The 22,830-nt window shown below is 39.3% G+C and overlaps 2 protein-coding genes across 2 annotated transcripts in view; one reads left to right on the plus strand and one right to left on the minus strand.

The window, feature by feature from the left end:
* Positions 1 to 22,830, plus strand: part of KEL (Kell metallo-endopeptidase (Kell blood group)) — a 258,323-nt gene that overhangs the window by 90,942 nt on the left and 144,551 nt on the right. The window lies entirely within an intron of this gene.
* On the minus strand, positions 853 to 8,004 carry PIP (prolactin induced protein). The gene is made up of 4 exons (XM_015084702.3): positions 7,847 to 8,004; positions 5,711 to 5,819; positions 1,629 to 1,743; positions 853 to 1,076 (listed from the first exon to the last, which is right to left on the minus strand). The coding sequence occupies exons 1-4, from the start codon at positions 7,939 to 7,941 to the stop codon at positions 952 to 954; spliced, it is 444 nt and encodes a 147-aa protein (XP_014940188.1). The 5' UTR covers positions 7,942 to 8,004; the 3' UTR covers positions 853 to 951.

Raw genomic sequence — 22,830 nt, forward strand, 5'->3', positions numbered from 1 at the left:
TTCCTTTTAGCACTTCGGATATATCATGCCACTCCCTTCTTGCCTGCGGAGTGCTGAACACTCAGCTGATTGCCTGATGGGGTTTATCTTCTACGTAACTGTTTTTCCTTTTTCTTACTGCGTTTAAACTTCTCTGTTTATCACTACTTTGGTCATTTTAATTACTGTGTGTCTTTGTGTGGACCTTATTGGGGTGATTTTGTTGGGGGCTCTTCATGCCTCCTGGATCTGCAGACATACCCTTTGGTAAAACAGGAAGGAATGTGCTATTGGGAGGGTGGGACCCTGGAATCGTCTAACAGACAAACAAAAAATCCCTTGACGGCTGCTTTGTCAGATGTGGTATCTTTACAAGAATAGATGAGCATAGTCTCTGACACTTGCTCTGTGGCTCTTGGTATGATTAATGATCCTTTTTTTTTTTTTTTTCCATCAGGAAAAATCAATGAGAAAGAAAAGATCAAGAGCAGTTTATGTTTGTCTGGCTGGGCAGGCATTCATACACATTCACATTTTTACCCTGGTACTATGTTAACCAGCTGTGCCTAATGGCCCCATTGACCCTCATTTCCCACGAACATTTGGCATTCCCTGGCTTTCTGAGTTTTTCCCTACAGTAAGGAAGCACAGGGCATGGGAACAGGGAAGGGGCCTCATATTTGGGAGCCTAGGGAATTTCAGATTCTGTGACCCGTCTCTATTTCTTCATCTCTCCCTCTTCATACCAATGGACAATGAGAAACCATAAACTCTCTTCAGTAACAGTTCTTTGAAAGAACAAAGTTCCAGATATTCTGGGTGCTCCGAGGCTCCTCTGGGACAGATTTGGAAGGGAAGACACAGAACACAGAGAAGCTTATGAGAAGTTTATTTTACAGACCACAACAGATACTCCAGCCCAATTTCTGTAGAGGAACCATCCTTGGGGGCAGACAAGGGCTTCCACCAAGGTCAGCCTACGGTTATGGTCCCAATGGTATAAATATATTTTGGTTCCAAGGGCACCACTGCCTCATCGTTGGGGCAGATACCTAGCTGTGCAGTAACGTGGGCCACTGCTACTATTTTTGCAGTTTCTGAAAGAGACAAGGACAAAGATCTTTTCTTATAACACTGTAACCCCCAGTTTTCTGGCTTTTTTTACTAGTTTCATGAACTTCTCTACTGGGACCCAGTTTCCCCCCAGTCATCTGCAAATATATCTCCCTTGTTAGCTTTTCTCATACAACCCCTCACCTTTCAGACCTGGGCATAGTCCCCATCCACTCTCCCTTTTCTTTCCCTCCTTTCCCTCCACCCTCTGCCCTGACATTCTGTTTCATATCTGGAGTAACATTTCTCTTTATGGCTTCCCTACCCTAGTAGATAGTTCTTCACTTGGATGACCCCTATGCTTACTATTTTTTAAAAATTTTTAATGTTTATTTATTTTTGAAAGAGAGACAGAGCATGAGTAGGGGAGGAACAGAGAAAGAGGGAGACACAGAATCCAAAGCAGGGTCCAGGCTCTGAGCTGTCAGCACAGAGCCCGATGCGGGGCTTGAACCCACAAACAGTGAGATCGTGACCTGAGCCCAAGTCGGACCCTCAACCGACTGAGCCACCCAGGTGCCCCATCCTATACTTACCATTGATGTGAAAGTTCCAGTAGAAATTTCTTGGAATATTCTTACAGAGGCAGGCGGTGAAACGATAGTTAAAAGGACCTTCGATTGTAATGTTGCTTCTGAGGTAAGATGTAATCTGGGGAGGAAGAAGTGGGCAGAGAGGACCCAGTGTTAGTCTGGGGAGTGGGAAAGGGAAAGAAAGACAAGAGAGCATGAAAGAGGAAAAGGAGGAGGCAGAAGAGGAGGAGGAGGAGGAGGAGGAGGAGGACATCTTTCATGCACAAAGGTCAGGGACAGATGTAGACCAGAAGCACTGGGGAGTCCTCTTTTGTCTATCATTTTCAGGAGCTAAAGCCTAGGTCAGAAGGTTTTCTGGCAACATGTCCTGCTTTAGTGCTATGGGTCTGGGCTCCGAAGGGAAGAGGTAAGTGAATTGACAGGGCAAGGAGAACTCATTCTGAGGCAGCCTTCATCTGAGGAGCAGGCTTGCTGTGGTTTCCTGGCTAAGGCTTTCAGGAATGGCCTGCTACCACAGCACAGCTTGGATCTTGGGTGTGGAGGCCAAAACCAGACCTTGCTCCTGGAACTATGCTCCTCCCAACTCTGTGACCTTTGATGATTGAAGTGACATCTCTCAGTCTCTCTTTCCTCAGTTGTGAGAGGAAAACAGTCACCTACCAGACTTGGCTGTTAGAAAAACGGATGAAATCTTGAAGGTAAATTTCCTTTTTCCTTTTTTAACTTGAGAGGGCTTTGCAACTTGATATATAAGTTTCAGCAGCGTCAGGAAGCTTTTGTCTGGTTAGTGTTCAGCAAGGGGTGTTACCCTGGAGTCCATGGACCCAGGGGGGTCTGTGGATAGAATTCACTGAGTCTGTGAACTCAGATGGAAAGAAATTGTATCTTTATTTTATTAACCTCTCACTGAAATTGAACATTTCCTCCCACTATGTCATCAATGATCCTCAGTGGCATTTGCAGTGTGTGTGATTTTATCATGAAGGGAAACATAGATGTGTTCATACCACTTTACAGGTTTATATATCTCAAACTATTATCTGCATGCATCACTACCTTGAACACAGGGACATTATATCACGGGGTTGCATGGTCATGGCCGGGGCCATCTGCCCATCTCCTGAAGCTTGTCCAGGTAACTGGAAACTGTGCACTAAATAGCTTGTCAGCTCTAAATGGTGAGCTCAAGATTTCTCCCCACTGGAATTTTACTCAGAATATTTTGGAGATCCTGGCATTTCTTTCAAGAAACAAACTCTTGCTGGGGGTTTATCTCTTCTGACATTTACAACAGTTTATCCCAATGAGTCAGAATTTTCAACACTTGACTATTCAAAACAAAAAGTCAGAGGCCACTGGAATTCACTTGTCAAAACCAACGTACAGTTGGAGCTACTTATTCAGGCTGAGCAACAAGAACTGTTATGTAGATCATCTTTATAAGATAAATTTTAACTTGTCTATATTTTAAATGTATTGCCTTTTTAGCTAATATGTCAATAAAGTAATGTAAACAGTACTGTATCAAAAGTTTATTTTTAATAATCATTATCACTTGTTTTTCAATATGGTAGTTTTCCTGTGTAGTCCAATGCATTTTATTTACACATTTGTTTATTTATTATTTTTTTTTTTTGAGAGAGAGAGAGAGAGAGAGAGAGAGCAAGTGCACCAGCCAGGGAGAGGGGCAAGAGGAGAGAGAGAAATAATCCCAAGCAGGCTCCACACTCAGCATGGAGCCCCATGCAGGGCTCAATTCCACGACCCCAGGACTGCAACCTGAGCTAATGTCTAGAATCAGATGCTCAACTGGCTGAGCCAAACCAAGTGCCCCTATTCACACATTTAAAAGTAATTTCCTCATAAGCATTCCCTAGACTTTAAGAGATCAACAAAATGGTCCATACCACAAATGTTTAATTTTTTTTTTGTTTATTCAGTTTTTGAGAGAGAGAAAGACAGAGAGGGAGAGAAAGAGAGAGAGAGAGAGAGAGAGAGAGAGAGGGAGAGAGGCAGTGTGAGTGGGGAGGGGCAGAGAGGGAGACAGAATCCGAAGCAGGCTCCAGGCTCTGAGCTGTCAGCACAGAGCCCCACGTGAGGCTCAAACCCATGAACCATGAGATCATGACCTGAGCTGAAGTCCGACGCTTAACTGACTGAGCCACCCAGGCACTTCCATACCACAAATGTTTAAGCAAAGCACTGTGGTTTGCTACAAGTTCTCTTCAACCTTAAAAGATTATATAATCTTTATATTCATGATTGAGGGTATAATCTATTTTAATTTTAAATTTGTGATCCTAATACCTCACTTGATCAAAAATTTACTTGCAAAACATTATAATTGTTAGAAAATGAAGATTAGGTATTAGAACCTTCACACATAAAAATTATATTTTCCTAAATGAAAAAAAATCTGAAGATGTTTCTGTAGCCAGACATTTTTTTTATATTGGAAGCTACAAATAAAAATTGGTTGACCAGAACTAACAAAATTCTTTCTAATTTGCAATGCCCATCACCCACTTTCCCCTACCCCCCACCCCTCAGTTTATTCTCAGTTTTTAAGAGTCTCTTAATGTTTGTCTCCTTCCCTCTCTGTAACGTTTTTCCCCCTTCCCCTCCCCCATGGTCTTCTGTTAAGTTTCTCAGGATCCACATAAGAATGAAAACACATGGTATCTGTCTTTCTCTGTATGTATTAGCATTGTTCTTAAAACATAGTCCTATGAATCACAGTAGCACAAAATTATTTCACGTGTGATTTTGTTGATTAAGCACATTTTTTTACACCTATCACTTTTTCAGGGGTGGAAACAGACTTTCATTATCTATCATTACCAGGAACTACCATTATCACAAGACCTTTATGCATACATTCTCATTCTTTTTGTCATCAGTCGTTATGATAAACAAAACACAGAATTGAGAAATTATGATGTGGCCTCCCTCCCACCCGCAGCTAACATGCAGTATTCACATTCTTGGACTGTGAACAGACAAATTTGACAAAGCAGCCATGTTGTTCTTTGCTCAGTGATCAGAAATCTTTCTCTTACAGATATGGGGCCATTTCTAGAATATATTTTAAGGAATAACAATTCTCATGCTTCCAATTCTGTTTTCTTTTTAATCATTGTACTTAAATCTAATTTGAGTTAGGAAACTCATGCATGTGCTGCCTGAGAGAGTGTACTTCTAGAAGGAGGCAGGGGAGAAACGCCTGGGTTTTGGCCATAGAACAGAGGTAGCTAACAAGGGGCAGATTGCGTGTGGGGGACAACACGAGAGGAGACTGCTGGCAGGGAAGAGAAGGACACACTCTTCCTTGGGGAAAAGCCCTAAACCGGCACGGGTCCCTTCTCCTTGTGGCCCAGAGCAGCTGGTGATAAGGCACAGGTGAGACTTATGCTCATTTCCATTTGAACACCTCTGATGTAATAAAGGGATTGGACCTCCCTCCCACAACTGCGAATTGGAGAAAGGGGAGAAGACAGCGTGGGCTCCTTATTGGGGAGAGGAGGCTGGAACAGGAGTGAACTTCTGACAATAGAGCAAAAGGGCAGAGGGAGGGGGGTCAACGCAGCCTTTGCTCAGAGTTCACTGCCAAGGAGCAAATCTTATCCCTTGTGTTCTGTGCAACATATCTCTTCTGCCCACCTGCCTCAGTGCACTGGATGGGGTTGCAGTTTTCCTTGTGAGAACCCCCTATACCCACCTCTCCTCTCAAACAATCATCTTCCGGACCTTGGAGGAACTCTTACCACTTCTCTCCCAGCTCATAAGCTTTTCCTCTCTTCTCCCTCTTAGCTGTGTTTTTCTTCACTACCCATTCCTTCTTTCCTTCTCTTCCTTCCTACACCTCAGGATCGGATTCCTTTATCTGTAAAATGAGAATAGTAATCTGCCCCAAGGTCTGATGATTGTTCTGAGGATCAAGTATATATGAGAATTGGGAGCATGAGGATTGCAGTTCATATTAAGTATAATGCATGATATTAAAGTGAGAGATTAATCTAATTGTATTCATAACTAAGGAGTCAGATTTGTCTTGAGTTCACCCCCTACCCCAGGCCTCTACTTACCACCATACATTCTCGCAATTCTGTTTTAACATTCATCTTCACAGTGATTTCTTCACTTGCGTTTGCTCTGCGGGGCATCTGTACCTCCATTTTTATCACTTTTCGACCGCTTTGGGGAACAGGGAAGGAGGGTAGAGATCAGAGATCTGTCCCGTGCACGAGAGGAGCACACAATGAGCAGAGCGTAAGCAACAGGGAAGGTGTAAAGCAAAGGGGATAATGAAAGCTGAATCAATTGCTGAGCATCAGAACCCCTGGACTTTTTTTAATTTTAATTTTTTAATTTACATCCAAGTTACTTAGCATATAGTGCAATAATGAAGAACCCCTGGAAATTTTTGATCCTTGTTTGCTTTGGTTGTTTTCTACAAGACTTTGTTTTGTTTAATATAGCAGCTTTGATGCTTTATTTAAAATTGAGCATTGTCTTTCTTTCCACTGACAAAAAAATGAATTTAAAAAAAGGAATAAAAGTATAATATTACATGTCATTTCTTAATAAAATCCTTCAGGTTCTGTTGACTGTCCACTAATGTGGGGTGGGGGAGGCTCAAGTCATCATTACTAGAAAATTCCATGTCAACAGAATCGTGTTAAACCAAAAACATCTCAATGCACTGGAGGAATTTTTAGAGTCATCCTTGAGATCATCCTTCTTTGATTCCTGGTGGGGCCTAGGTATTTGTATTTCTTTAGGACTGCAGAGAATTTGGACATATGGCCATGTTTGAGGCCTTTAGATGCCACCATACTTTTAAGCCACATATCACAATCTGATGGGAAAAGGAAATGGAAGCAGAGAGAAGTCAAGGATTTCTTCATCAGGGAGACCTGGGTTCAAGACTAGGAGAGTTACTTTCTTTCTCCCAGAAACTCCTGGCTGAACTCCTTGGTATTGGTGGGACAGGAGGGAATTTACCGTTTTGGCTACAATGCTTCACAGTCCCATTTTCCTAGGGTAAAGCATCTCAGATTTTGGAGACATTGCATTTCTTGTGCCAGTTGCTCTAGTGCTCAGTGTACAGGAATTCCAAAATTCCTCCAAAATTCCTCTCATTTGTAAATGAATTTAGGAGTGATAAGATGACCAGCTTAGTTAGAGTGAGTGATCAGATCAGCTTGCCCAGGAGTGAGGAGCTTCCTGGGATGACAGCCTTTTAGTGCTAACACTGAGAAATTTCTGGGCAGACGGGAATTCTGATCACCCTAATTAGTACAGCTTATTTCACCAACTTGCTGCCCCCTAAGGGCTACATGGGGTGATATCTGTGTCTGAACCTGTCCCCATTCAAAATTTCTTAGGACATTGGGCTCCATTCTACCAACTTGTCAAGACTCTGAATGTTTTACTCCAGGACAGGACATCTGGTTGTGCCACAGAGGGTACCATCAGAATCACAATCCCAAAACCCAGCATTCAAAACCCTGTTCTTGTTGAGAAAACCCCCTAGATTTGCTGAGTGTCCCTGCTTCTCCCAGACTCTGGCTCCATTTCCTACTTCATTTCCCCCAATTTTCCTGCTTCCTTCAAATATGTACCCTCAATGATTTGGCTTCTGAGCCTGTGTTCCCAGGTCCTAGTGTAGGTGGTGCGTGAGTGTGTACTTGCTTTTTTCTTTGAGCTTCAGAATAGGAAGAATGTCTAAGCTGCTTGGCTGGCTCAACCTTGGACCATGGGGTCAAGGATCAGTGATCAGAGCCTCTGATCCTTTAGTGAGTCCTACTAACATTGCTTAAAGCTATCGCTAGAACTCACAGACTTGCTAAACCTGCTGTTCTAGGAGGCAAGGTGTGAGAATGTAAAGTTTACTGACCAGAAATCTGACAAAGGTGTAGACTATGGACAGGATGTGGATCAGAGCCATAGAGCAAGACTGATTGTTACTTATAGCCTATATGCACACTGGGAGACTTATTTCCATGGACAACCTAGAAGAACCCAGTGGAAATATGAGTATAGTTTATGAGACTTCCTAAGAGGAGAGAAGTGGAACTTGAAATGGGGTTTAGGAGAGTCTCTGGGACCAGAGTTCTGGAAAGTTGAAAAGTTTTCAGGAAAGGATGTAGAGATTTTCAGGCTAAGATAAGATCCTTCCCTGAAAGGATTTTCGTGAGGAAGAGAAAGGCTTGGCTCACGTGTTTTCCTGAGCTTTGTTGGTCCCCAGCTGCAGACAGAGAACCAGGAGCAGGGCAGCAGAGCTGGCTCTGAACAGGAGCTGGAGAAAGTGCATGGTGGAGGAGACAGAATGTGACGTCTTAGAGAACACAGTCCCAGGTGCCCAGCATACTCCTTATATGCAGATCAAGCAAGTGAGAGAGCTGCCAAGCAGATCCCTGTGGTCAACTACCCAAATACCCTTCCCACTCATGATCTTTCCTTGTTGAGCTGAAGTTTGTTTTCCTATGGAAAAAGTCAACATTCGTCTATAGTGTTAGTGTCTGAGAAAAGAGATTATCCTTCCTCGTTTACTTGGTATGTCAGAATTTCACAGAGTGTCCAGGACCTCAAAGGACCTCAAAAGCTCTTCCTTCTTATGCAAATGTTTTCTTTTCCCTCATAATCATATGCCTGCTGTATGTGGCTTTAGCTACAGTCTGCTCCCCTAGTCTCTAGAGGCAGAGAGCCCAGCTGTGGGTAGCAGGTTTCAGATCACAGCTGTAGGAAACTTTTGGTATCCCCTTATGGTAAGTTCAAGAGGAGATGTTCTTCAAAAAATTTTGTAGGGCTGCTAGGGTGATTAGGATTCTCCTAGGGGGTTACCACCAATCATAAGAGAGGAGAAAACTAGAGGTGGGCTGCTCTGGATGATGGGGAATTAAGGCCATATAACTGGGTGACATGAAGATGTGTGTGATTGTTGAGTTCTTAATTTCAGAGACTGTAACACACACACACACACACACACACACACACACACACACACACTCTATTGGTTCTATTTGAGAATCCTAATACAGCTGGTGTTTGGGAAAGGACAATAAATGTTGAAAGGGTTGGAACCCATATTGGTTGCAAGTGTATCTGAAACTTTGGGGTGAAATCAGGTTCTAAACCCACAATATAGCAGGCATTTCAGATGGGAAGGACAAATGTGGAGTAGAGAAGATATGGCATCTAGGCAAGTTGTACTGAATTCTTAATGTCATTTTTGCTGGGCTTCAACATTCTTTGGTGTCACTTCACTAGGTGGTAAAATCCCGGGGTATAAGACAGATTATTGCCTATTGAACATAATTTGAAGAGGCACTTCATGATGATATTTAAGTATATATTAGTTTAAAAATCATTATTTTTTAAAGTGATGGTCACATATTGGTCAAGGATATCATGGAAAATGATATCCACAGAATAATGGAACATGGTGAAGCTGCCTTAAGGGTTAGTAGGAATGACCACATTTTATCTTTCACTCCATCATGTATGTCCAATTATAGGACTCCAGGGTATTTTAGCTTGATGTAAATGTATGCAGATATCGGTTAAGTAATTTTGACTAAATCAGCAATAGATATTTATTCTAGAAACTGATATGATTTGGGGGCCAATAAGCCAATAAATTGCTGTAACATAGTTTCTTCAATGACTACCCACATTGCATCAAAGATCTGGATGGAGATGAACAGTATCAGGCAAACCTTGGTTTTAACTTGGTTTTAGGAATGAAGCAAGTCCACCAGCAAAAATCCATGTGTCTCCCCAGTTGACAAAGAGGCGTCAGTATTCATGGGGTTTAATATATCTGGAAAGACCAAGTTTTCTGAGGGAAGATAGAATGTAAGTAATTGTTGCAGTTCTATAGATGGTATGCAGGGAAGTGTTTAGAATGTTATTTATGATAAAAGCTTGAGAATAATATCATCTTCTTCTCCATGCTGTTGTTCAGGAAACTGATCTAGCAGATGGCTCCCAGGGGGAGAAAAATGAAGCTGAAATTGTCGTGTCCTCTAAGTAATGAACAGGTCCAGTAGGTTTCAAAAAACAAATAGAGATTGATAAAATCAGATTGTAAACAATTCAAGAAGCTCATAAAAGAGAATGTACGGGAGCAAGGGGAAGGGATTAAGGATTAAAGAGAAACTTGCCACAGGCTAAATTTGTGAAGAGAAAGGTGATCCTAGGTCTGACAGGGCTCACACAAGAGGAAGATAAGGAATGACCACAAAAGGGAGTTAAAGAAGCCAATACATAGTGAACGCATACTATGTGCCTGACACTATGCTAAACATTTCACATGTATTAACTCAATTTTCAAAACAATGCTATGAAGTAGATGCCAGCTTATTCCATTTTACAAATGGAGAAATGGAGGCACATAGCAAATAAATATATCGAGCCCAAGTCACAGAGCCAGTAAGTGGTGGAGCCAATGTTGGATCCACGTTTTGTAGAATCTGAAAGTTTTATTTTACAATATTGGGAGCCTGTTTCAGAAATAGAATGCAAATTCTCAAATATGAAATACATACACAGGGCTTTGGAAGAAGTTGTAAGTAAGGGGCCCTAAGACTTCACATCACTAACTTTATGGTACATGTGGACAAACCAGAATTTGAATGCAGGCAGTCTGGCTCTAGAACCTGAGCTTTTAACTACTCCATTGCCTACTAGTGAGGACAAGGCCACAATGAGGCATGCCCAAATACTAATAGAGTCCCAAAGTAGGTAAGTACAAAGCCTACTCTAAGTATACGTTTATCTTCTATGGCTGACCATTCTAGGGTATTTTCCCATAAAGTTGATGTAACAATCTTAGCATTCATCCTTTCTTTTATGAATTCATCTCTCTACCCATCATCTACCTAGTTCCTTCAGTTGATGTATTCTACAAATATTGATTAAGCACCTACCTTTACAGAGAGGCTTAAGGTGATGGGCATACAGAAATGAATGAGACAGAATATAATGGGGAAGGCAGTCAAAATAACAAATTTAATAGGCTGTGATCAGAATTCTAATATTAGTTTCTATTTATTGAGGACTACTAAGTATGTTATAGGGTTAACCTAAATGGAGCAGGCAGTCATGAGACCTATTTCTGTCTTCCCATAGATTTTAAAAAGCATCCAGAGCAACTGGGTGGCTCAGTCAATTAAGCGTCTGACTCTTGATTTCGGCTCAAGTCATGATCTCATGGTTTGTGGCTTCAAGCTCTGCGTCAGGCTCTGTGCTGTCAGCACAGAGCCTGCTTGGGATTCTCTTTTTCCTTCTCTACCTGCCCCTTCCCTGCTCTCTCTCTCTCTCTCTCTCTCTAAAAAATAAATAAACATTAAAAAAAAAAGCATCCAAGCAAACACACCTAAAAATGAAAAAATACAAATTTGATTCAGAAGTTTTGAATAATATAAAAGTTCTTTACTATAATTATACTTTGGGGGTATGGAGAAGTTTTACACATTATAGTCCACAGACACATTTCTTAGTGTCTTCCTTGATCCCCACATTTTCCTCTTAAAGGTAGCTGCTAGAGATTTCTCCTGTCTCTCTTGTCAGTGTACTGTATTCAACACCATGGTGTTTCCCCATTCTCAACACTTTTTGTACACTGAGTACTTTTGACATACGACCCTCCCTTCTGCTATACAAGATGCAGAAGTAGAGCTCTGCTCCTTTTGTCTCCTACTGCCTTGAGAATCACATACCCTAGGATTATTGTATACAGCTTCTTTAAATAGCAAAAACAACGAGAGCAAATATTTATACAGTGCTTACTATAAGTCAGACTCTCTGCTAAGTGGTTAACATATTAATTCATCTATTGCTTAAAAAGATCATATAACTTAAGTATTATCCTCATTTTATGGATGAAGAATTTGAGGCCTAGAGAGAGAAAGTAAATTGCTCAAGGTTGCAAAGTTAGTAACTGGCAGAGTTGGGGTTAAAAATCAAGTAGTCTGGGAACACCTGGGTGGCTCAGTCGGTTAAGCGAACAACTTCAGCTCAGGTCATGATCTCACGATCTTATGATTTGTGAGTTCGAGCCCCACATCCGGCTCTGTGCTGACAGCTCAGAGCCTGGAGCCTGCTTTAGATTCTCAAAAATAAATAAACATTAAAAAAAAAATTAAAAAAAGAAATATGCCTTATTTTCCAAATATAAGATTTTTCTAACTGCTGCTCTAGTGAGGTATGTTTCATCTATAAAAAAACTTCACATATTTAAAACACACAATTTGATGAGTTTTGGATATATGCATATACCTGTGATATACTATCACAATAATCAAGATAAAAATATAGGATTTTTAAAATTATTGATTTTAGCTTATTTATATTAAGTTTGGAGGATATATTCTGAGTAGTAGACAGAATAATGGCACCTCAGATAGTCTGTGTTCTAATCCCTGGAGCCTCTATGTTACTTTATATGGCAAAAAGGACTCTCTAGATATCTTTAAATTAAGGGTCTTGAGATGGGGAGATTATCCTGGGTTACCTGGCGTTGGCCCATTGTAATTATAAAAATTCTTAGAAAGAGAGAGTCAGGCGAGTTAGAGTGAGAAGAGATATGATGACAGAAGCAGAAGTCAGAGAGATACAAGGAAGAGGCTGCAAGCCAAGGGATATAGGTGGCTTCTAAAATCTGGAAAAGGAAACAGATTCTTTGCTAGGGCTTCCAGAAGGAACAGAGACCTGCTGACACCTTGATTTAGGACTTATGAGCTCTGGACCTGTAAGATAATCCATTTGTGTTGTTTTAAGCCACTAAATTTATGATAATTTGTTACAGCAGCAATTGGAAGCTAATGTATGCTACATAATTCCCATCATTTTATCCATGTGGAAATGTGGGTTTTTTTTCCCCCCTAGCTTCTATGAAGTTATGTGTGTGCTTGAAAAGAACATATATTTTTTGAATATCATGTTTTTTTATATACCTAATAGGTCAAGTTAAAAAATTGTGTTTAAAATAGTCTATATTTTTACTAAATTTATATTGATGTTTTCTATACATTATTATTTTTTACATCACAACACTATAAATTATTGAAGGGTGTGTTGAAATATTTTTACAATTGAAGATTTATAATTTCTCTTATTTCTTCTTATTCTGTAAAAGTTTATGTATTTTGAGCCTATGTTATTAGGTGTATATAAATTCAAGACTTTCATATTTTCCTGATGAAATGAACTTTTGTCACTAAAATAAAAATCTGTCTCTTTACTCTAGTAATTTTCTTGGGGTTAAAGTCTATTTTACTAATATTAATATAATGAAATCAGCTACTTTTGATTATTTTCTGGTAAATCCTCTAGCATGCTTTTATTTTCAGTTTTTCATACTCTTAAGTTTGAGATGCATCTTTAGTAAGTAGCATATAATTGAATTTTGGAATTTTTATACAGTCTGAAAATATTAGTCTTTTAATCTAGGCATTTATCCAATTATCATTGGCATAATAATTGATATATTTGGGTTTTAATTACTGTCAAAGTATATAATTTATATTTTTCCTGCTTCTTTTGTTCTTTTTATATTCTTTCTTGCCTTCTTTAGAATCAGTAATTTTTTTACTATTCAATTTTTCTTCTATATTATTAGCCTTTGTATTATACTGTCTACTACTATTTTTTTGTGGTGAGGCTAGAAACTTTAATATTTATATGTAACATGACAAAATCTAATATTAATTACATCAACTCTGAATAATACAAAACCTTAGATCATTTAATTCTTTTATCCTTATCCCCAACTTTTTATGCCATTGTTGCTGTGTATTTTAATTCTCTTTACATATTTTAAATAAATTTTAAAAAATTTAATGTTTATTTATTTTTGAGAGAGAGACAGAGACAGAGTGTGAGTGGGAGAGGGCCAAGGGGCAGGGGGAGACACAGAATCTGAAGCAGGCTCCAGGCTCTGAGCTGTCAGCGCAGAGCCTGACATGGGGCTCTAACTCAGAAACAGTGAGATCATGACCTGAGCTGAAGTGGGACACTCAACCGACTGAGACACCCAGGTGCCTCTAAATAAAAATTTTTTTGTAAAAAATTTTATTGAGGCAAAACATACATAAAATGCCTAGATTTTAAGTAAACCTCAATGAATTTTTACAAAGAAATACCCCTCTGAAACCATCACCCAAATTAAGATACAGATTATTTCTTGTACACCAGAAATCTCCTTTGTGCCCTGTCAAGTCAATACCACCAATGTTAAACCAAAATTTCTATTTCTTTTTAATTTTTTTTAACGTTTATTTATTTTTGAGACAGAGAGAGACAGAGCATGAATGGGGGAGGGTCAGAGAGAGGGAGACACAGAATCTGAAACAGGCTCCAGGCTCTGAGCTGTCAGCACAGAGCCCGACACGGGGCTCGAACTCACGGACCATGAGATCATGACCTGAGCTGAAGTCGGCCGCTTAACCGACTGAGCCACCCAGGCGCCCCCAAATAATCTATTTCTATCACCAAAGACTATTTTTTCATTTTCCTGAACTTCATATAAATAAAATCATATATATTTATATGCATAATACATACATACATACATACATACATACATACATACATACATACATATACTAGTTGGGTTCTGACTGCCTTCTCAACATAATTTCTGTGGTATTTATCTAGTTTGTTGCACTTAGCAGTAATTAAATCTTTTCCATTGTTTTTAAATATTATATTATCTAAATATGCCATTTTTTAGGAATACTGTATGGGTTTTGTGTGTGTGTGTGTGTGTGTGTGTGTGTGTGTGTGTATGCTTTTAGTACAAATGTCCACTCATTTATTTTGAGTATTTACAGTCAGTTCTGTCATAATATAACATACGTGTTCTTATAAATCACTACTCTAAGGAAAATGTCACAATAAAACCCATAACACTTATGAGAAAAATGGGAGTAAGGACATAATACTAAAAAATATTGTCAGTGATACAAAAAATAAAAAGAAGGACCTAATGTTTAAAAAATAGTGTAATATTACACGTCAGATAATTACACAAACACTAATGAATATGATACTTTACCTTGAAGAAGACATGACATTCCATTGTGGAAGGTATTAGCTTGTGGGTTATTGTGAAATGGTGGGCATAGGATTATCTGAAATCAGGTGAAAGGTAACACCAGATATGAGTAGGTGTGACTTTCCTTGCTTTGATATTGGCCTCTGATCTTCCACAACCTTTAAATACTTGGGCATGTTTTGTTTTGTTTTGTTTTTGCCTTTGGATTGTGGGTCTTTCAAGGTTTTCATCAAAATTGCAATTGTTATTTCAGTGTGTTGCTTTCCTCCTCAATTAACTTTAGGATCATGGCTGGAAACTTTTTTGTGGCTTTCTCATCTGCACTTGTGGTTTCCCCCAAGGGCTGAAGGCTTTGGAAATTATAGTGATGTTTGAAATCACTAAACCAGCAACTAAGAGCACTAAAAGGAGCCACTTCTACAGGATTTGGTGATTTCTTTGAAGGTCCTCACATATAAATAGTATTGTCTTTTTTTGTTTGTGGTCCTTGGCATTTGAACCAGGACACTTAGATATATTTGGGATGTTGAGTGTGTGTTTGTTTATACAGAAAAGGTTGTAGTTACAAACAGATAATAAAATACAACTTTGTAGGATAACACACCCAATGGACTGAGGTACCTGGTGGATGTTTGAGTGTATTTTGGGTATTACTTAGTGGATTGTTTCAGCTGGGTACAGGTTCTATTATTCCATCTTGTGTTTCTTTTTTTTTTTTTGTTTATTTACTTATTTTGAGAGAGAGAGAGAGTGTGTGTGTGAGCAGGGGAGGGGCAGAGAGAGAGGGAGAGAGAGAATCCCAAGCAGGCTCTGTGCTGTTAGTGCAGATCCCCACACTGAACTCAATCCCATGAACCGTGAGATCATGACCTGAGCCAAAATCAAGAGTCGGACACCCAACCGACTGAGCCACCCATTGCGGAACAATGTGCAAATTGTTCCCTAATAAATCAATCAAACTGAAACAAATTCAAATTTTCAAAATGAGTGTTATTGCAGAATTGACTGCAAGTGGGAATGGAACTGACTGGTCATGAGGCATCCAGTGTTTATAGGGTACCAGTTGTTCATCTTTAGCTAGTGCCAAAAAAATCTTCCGATATTCATCCCGCCAGCGGTATGTATGAAGTCCAGTCACTCCGCATCCTCACCCACAACTCTATTTTGTCTGTTTTTGTTGTTGCTGTTGTTGTTGTTAGTTATTCTGGAATGTGTGTAACTGAATCTCATTGTAGTTTTTATTTGTATTTACCTAAGGACTAACGATAATGAGGCCATTTTCACAAGCTTATTTCCTGTTTATATACACCCAATGTGAAATACCTATGTAAGTATTTTCCATGTAATTATAAATTATTCCTCATTTGGAAGTAGGCAAAGTAGCAGAGTAGTCGCAAACACAGGTCTTAACATCAGGTAGACTTGAGTGTAAAGCCTAGCTGTGCCTCTAGCAAGCAGTGTGATTCTGTACTAATTTCTTTGCCTTTCATGTAAGTGCTCAAAAATGGCGTTTATTACTATTTTCAACTGAAGCATGTACTTTCATCACATGGATGTAGCTTAATTTTCATGAAGAAAATATACTGGGGGAATTTATCTGAAGTTGGAACCAGAATAGTTACTATAGTGAACGGTTTTTTGGAGCCTTTCTCAAATTTGGATGTTTAGCCAAATCTTTATTTTTTTAAGTTTTTTTTTTTATTTTGAGAGAGAGCACATGAATGGAGTGGGGGGCAGGGAGAGAGAGAGAGGGAGACAGAGAATCCCAAGCAGGCTCTGCACTGTCAGTGCAGGGCCCGACTCGGGGCTTCATCTCACAGACCGTGAAATCATGACCTGAATGGAAATCAAGAGTCAGATGCTTAACCAACTGAGTCACCCAGGCGCCCCTGGTCAAATATTTAGTAGTGGCTGGTGTTACAGGATCCGAAGTGGGAAGGAGTTTGTAGGCCTGAATAATGAGGAGATGTCCCTTGGTAATGAAATCAGGAGTATCTGCTTATTTGTCAGTAGAAATTTGTGCTTCTATGAATATTTTACTAGACTCAGCAAGATTTCTTCGTGCAGATTTTTTAAAAGAGTGTAAGCTGTTCTCAACGCACCTGACTCACACAGACTAAAACATTCCACCCGGCTATTGACTAAGTCAAGGCACTGGTTTGCTTCAAGGATTTACATTTTCCTGAGTGTGGCAATGACCTTTCAGGATTCTATGTCTGGTACCATGTGAGAATAGGGTACCTTCCTACTCCACAGACTATGTTACACCTGTTCACTCTTCAATTATTAAGAAGGAATTTAAACTGCCACGTGTTATATTTTGGTTCAATCTTCTTGACCTTCCCTTGGAGTAACAACAGCTCCCATTCATGTGCTATTGCTGCTGGGTTAGTGATGCAAGAGTCAGAAGGGTTTAACATAAGCCCTGTGCTCCTCCTTGCCCAGGATGCCATATTTTTTGACTGGCTAACATTTCCCCCTCTCTGGGCCATTATACTTACACATATCTTTTGGCAGTGTTCAAATTCCTCTCAAATTATTATTTTTTTCATCACCTCCATGACATATGGTACTCCAATGTTGATGTTACAAAGATGTTCTTATATAGCCACATTTTTAATCAGCCAGTTAGCAGAGATTTTAGTGCCCAAGGTTGAGAAAACTATTCCTCACATTGAGTTATACAAAGGTATCTGTTCATGAATGAATGAAAACCTCAGACCTACATTATCCATGGGGATGGGAACCTGGAGAGTACCTAGGTGGGGGAGCCTGGAGCAGAGGTTTAAGGTATAACTAGGTTATAGCAGGAAGGAAGAAGTCTGAATGGCTCAGGCCCAGAAGAACCTAAGTCTGGCAGAGACTTTGTAGACCAAAGGAGAAGCTGGTGACCTCTGTGTAGGCCAGTGTAGGCCAGTAGGCCAGTGTTAGGCGGGCTGTATCCAAATCTCTGGTGTAGCTACAAAAATAAAACAGATTGCTGGACTCTGGACCCAACAGTTTTGATTTAGGAGTTTCATAAAATGACATAGGAATGTGGTATTTTTATAAAGCCCTGTAGGAAATTCTGAGATGCCATCAATGGTATAGAGATCATAAAATACATTGGTTAAAGGCTAAATTCTTGGGGATCAACAGTTTGAGTGAAACCTGAAGGCTAAAGAGATATCCAGGAAGATGGTTGAAAACAAGCCTAAAGATATGGTAACCCTGCACTGAAGTGGGTTTTCAAGGGTTTTTTTAAAAATAATTTTATTTTTTTAATTTACATCCAAATTAGTTAGCATATAGTGCAACAATGATTTCAGGAGTAGATTCCTTAATGCCCATTACCCATTTAGCCCATCCCCCCTCCCACAACCCCTCCAGTAACTCTCTGTTTATTCTTCATATTTAAGAGTCTCCTATGTTTTGTCCCCCTCCCTGTTTTTATATTATTTTTGCTTCCCTTCCCTTATGTTCATCTGGTCTGTGTCTTAAAGTCCTTATATGAGTGAAGTCGTATTGTATTTGTCTTTCTCTGACTGACTAATTTCGCTTAGCATAAGACCCTCTAGTTTCATCCATTTAGTTGCAAATGCCAAGATTTCATTCTTTTTGATTGCTGAGTAATACTCCATTGTATATATATACCACATCTTCTTTATCCATTCATTCATCAATGGACATCTGGGCTCTTGCCATACTTTAGCTATTGTTGATAGTGCTGCTATAAACATTGGGGTGCATGTGTCCCTTTGAAACAGCATACCTATATCCCTTGGATAAAAACCTAGTAGTGCAATTGCTGGGTCATAGGGTAGTTCTATTTTTAGTTTTTTGAGGAACCTCCATACTGTTTTCCAGAGTGGCTGTACCAGCTTGCATCCCCACCAGCAATGCAAAAGAGATCCTCTTTCTCCGCATCCTCGCCAACATCTGTTGTTGCCTGAGTTGTTAATGTTAACCATTCTGACAGGTGTCAGGTGGTATCTCATTGTGGTTTTGATTTGTATTTCCCTAATGATGAGTGATGTTGAGCATTTTTTCATGTGTTGGTTGGCCATCTGGATGTCTTCTTTGGAGAAGTGTCTATTCATGTCTTTTGCCCATTTCTTCACTGGATGCTTTGTTTTTTGGGTGTTGAGTTTGGTAAGTTCTTTATAGATTTTGGATACTAAGCCTTTATCTGATATTTCCTTTGCAAAAATCTTCTCCCATTCTGTCGGTTGCCTTTTATCTTTGCTGATTGTTTCCTTTGCTGTGCAGACGCTTTTTATTTTGATGAGGTCCAAATAGTTCATTTTTGCTTTTGTTTCCCTTGCCTCTGGAGACGTGTTGAGTAAGAAGTTGCTGTGGGCAAGATCAAAGAGGTTTTTGCCTGCTTTCTTCTCAAGGATTTTGATGACTTCCTGTCTTACATTGAGGTCTTTCATCCATTTTGAGTTTATTTTTGTGTATGGTGTAAGAAAGTGGTCCAGGTTCATTCTTCTGCATGTCGCTGTCCAGTTTTCCCAGCACCACTTGCTGAAGAGACTGTCTTTATTCCATTGGATATTCTTTCCTGCTTTGTCAAAGATTAGTTGGCCATACGTTTGTGGGTACATTTCTGGGTTCTCTATTCTGTTCCATTGATCTGAGTGTCTGTTTTTGTGCCAGACCATACTGTCTTAATGATTACAGCTTTGTAGTATAACTTAAAGTCCGGGATTGTGATGCTCCTGCTTTGGTTTTCTTTCTCAAGATTGCTTTGGCTATTTGGGGTCTTTTCTGGCTCCATACAAATTTTAGGATTATTTGTTCTAGCTGTGTGAAGAATGCTGGTGTTATTTTGATAGGGATCGCGTTGAATATGTAGATTGCTTTGGGTAGTATCAACATTTTAACAGTATTTGTTCTTCCTATCCAGGAGCATGAAATCTTTTTCCATTTCTTTGTGTCTTCTTCAATTTCTTTCATAATCTTTCTATAGTTTTCAGTGTATAAATTTTTCACCTCTTTGGTTAGATTTATTCCTAGGTATTTTATAGTTTTTGGTGCAGTTTTAAATGGGACAGATTCCTTGATTTCTCTTTCTGTTGCTTCATTGTTGGCGTATAGGAATGCAGCCGATTTATGTGCATTGATTTTATATCCTGTGACTGCTGAATTCATGAATCAGTTCTAGTGGGTTTTTTTGGTGGAATCTTTTGGGTTTTCCATATAGAGTATCATGTCATCTGTGAAGAGTGAAAATTTGACCTCCTCCTGGCTGATTTGGATGCCTTTTGTTTCTTTGTGTTGTCTGGTTGCAGAGGCTAAGACTTCTAATACTATGTTGAATAACAGTGGTGAGAGTGGACATCCTTGTCTTGTTCCTGACCTTAGGGGGAAAGCTCTCAGTTTTTCCCCATGGAGGATGATATTAGCATTGTGTCTTTTGTATCTGGCTTTTATGATCTTGAGGTATGCTCCTTCTACCCTACTTTCTTGAGGGTTTTTATCAAGAAAGTGTGCTTTATTTTGTCAAATGCTTTCTCTGCATCTATTGAGAGGATCATATGGTTCTTGTCCTTTCTTTTATTGATGTGATGAATCATATTGGTTGTTTTGCGGATATTGAACCAGCCCTGCATCCCAGGTGTAAATCCCACTTGGTTGTGGTGAATAAATTTTTTTATAAATTTTTTTTAACGTTTATTTATTTTTGAGGGAAGAGAGAGACAGAGAATGAGTAGGGTAGAAGCAGAGAGAGAGGGAGACACCAAACCTGAAGCAGGCTCCAGGCTCTGAGTTGTCAGCACAGATCCTGATGTGGGGCTCAAAGCTACAAACTGTGAGATCATGACCTGAGCTGAAGTCGGACATTGAACTGACTGACCCACCCAGGTGCCCTCATTGTGAATAATTTTTTAAATACATTGCTGGATCCAGTTGGATAATATCTCGTTGAGGATTTTTGCATCCATGTTCATCAGGGAAAGTGGTCTATAGTTCTCCTTTTTAGTGGGGTCTCTGTCTAGTTTTGGAATCAGGGTAATGTTGGCTTCATAGACAGAGTTTGGAAGTTTTCCTTTCCTTTCTTTTTTTTGAAACAGCTTTAAGAGAAGAGGTATTCACTCTTCCTTAAATATTTGGTAGAATTCCCCTGAAAGGCCATCTGGCCCTGGACTCTTGTTTTTTGGGAGATTTTTGATTACTAATTTGATTTCTTTACTGGTTATGGGTCTGTTCAAATTTTCTATTTCTTCCTGTTTCAGTTTTGGTAGTGTATATGTTTCTAGGAATTTGTCCATTTCTTCCAGGTTGCCCATTTTATTGGCATATAATTGCTCATAATACTCTCTTATTATTGTTTTTATTTCTGCTGTGTTGGTTGTGATCTCTTCTCTTTCATTCTTGATTTTATTTATTTGGGTCCTTTCCTTTTTCTTTTTGATAAAACTGGCTAGTGGTTTATCAATTTTGTTGATTCTTTCAAAGAACCAGCTTCTGGTTTCATTGATCTGTTCTACTGGTTTTTTTTTTTTTTTTTTTTTTGGTTTTGATAGTATTAATTTCTGTTTTAATCTTTATTATTTCCTGTCTTCTTCTGGTTTGGGGTTTTATTTGCTGTTCTTTTTCCAGCTTTTCAAGATGTAAGGTTAGGTTGGTTATCTGAGATCTTTCTTCCTTCTTTAGGAAGGCCTGGATTGCTATATACTTTCCTCTTATGACCGCCTTTGCTGTGTCCCAGAGGTTTTGGGTTGTGGTGTTATCATTTTCATTGGCTTTCATGAACTTTTTAGTTTCCTCTTTAACTTCTTGGTTAGCCCATTCATTCTTTGGTAGGATGTTCTTTAGTCTCCAAGTGTTTGTTACCTTTCCAAATTTTTTCTTGTGGTTGATTTTGAGTTTCATAGCGTTGTGGTCTGAAAATATGCATGGTATGATCTTGATGATTTTGTACTTGTTGAGGGCTGATTTGTTTCACAGTATGTGGTCTGTTCTGGAGAACGTTCCTTGTGCACTGGAGAAGAATGTATATTCTGCTGCTTTAGGATGAAATGTTCTGAATATATCTGTTAAGTCCATCAGGTCCAGTGTGTCATTCAAAGCCATTGTTTCCTTGTTGATTTTTTGATTAGATGATCTGTCCATTGCTGTGAGTGGGGTGTTGAAGTCCCCTACTATTATGGTATTACTATCAATGAGTTTCTTTATGTTTGTGATTAATTGATTTATATATTTGGGTGTTATCACATTTGGTGCATAAATGTTTACAATTGTTAGGTCTTCTTGGTGGATACACCCTTTGATTATGATATAATGCCCTTCTGCATCTCTTGATACAGTCTTTATTTTAAAGTCTAGATTGTCTGATATAAGTATGGCTACTCCAGCTTTCTTTTGTTGACATTAGCATGATAGATGGTTCTCCATCCCCTTACTTTCTTTTTTTTTAAAATTTTTTTGTTAAGTTTATTTATTTTTGAGACAGAGAGAGACAGAGCATGAATGGGGGAGGGGCAGAGAGAGAGGGAGACACAGAATCAGAAGCAGGCTCCAGGCTCTGAGCCATCAGCCCAGAGCCTGACGCGGGGCTTGAACTCACGGACCGCGAGATCGTGACCTGAGCTGAAGTCATAGGCTTAACCGGCTGAGCCACCCAGGTGCCCTTCCATCCCTTTACTTTCGATCTGAAGGTGTCTTTAGGTCTAAAGTGGGTCTATTGTAAACAGCATATAGATGGATCTTGTTTTCTTATCCATTCTGTTACCCTATGTCTTTTGATTGGAGCATTTAGTCCATTGACGTTTACAGTGAACACTGAAAGATATGAATTTATTGCCATTATGTTGCTTGTAGAGTTGGAGTTTCTAGTGGTGTTCTCTGGTCCTTTCTTGTCTTTGCTGCTTTTGGTATTTATTTATTTATTTATTTATTTATTTATTTATTTAATCTTTTCTCCCCTCAGAGAGTCCCCCTTAAAATTTCTTGCAGGGCTGGTTTAGTGGTCATAAATTCCTTTAATTTTTGTTTGTCTGGGAAACTTATTATCTCTCCTTCTATTTTGAATGGCAGCTTTGCTGGATAAAAAAAATTCTTGGCTGCATATTTTTCTGATTCAGCACATTGAATATATCTTGCCACTCCTTTCTGGCCTGCTAAGTTTCTGTGGATAGGTCTCTTGCAAACCTGATC

Source organism: Acinonyx jubatus, chromosome A2 (genome assembly GCF_027475565.1).
Source record: "Acinonyx jubatus isolate Ajub_Pintada_27869175 chromosome A2, VMU_Ajub_asm_v1.0, whole genome shotgun sequence".
Classification (NCBI taxonomy): Eukaryota; Metazoa; Chordata; class Mammalia; order Carnivora; family Felidae; genus Acinonyx; species Acinonyx jubatus.

Bases quoted from the DNA above. Each gene is read 5' to 3' on its own strand.
- PIP (XM_015084702.3), bottom strand. From the start codon at position 7,941: ATGCACTTTCTCCAGCTCCTGTTCAGAGCCAGCTCTGCTGCCCTGCTC. The intron at 5,820-7,846 runs GTGAGCCAAGCC...TGTTCCCCAAAG, and splicing joins AACAAAGCTCAGGAAAACAC to CGGTCGAAAAGTGATAAAAA. The intron at 1,744-5,710 runs GTAAGTAGAGGC...CTTCCTCCCCAG, and splicing joins AATTGCGAGAATGTATGGTG to ATTACATCTTACCTCAGAAG.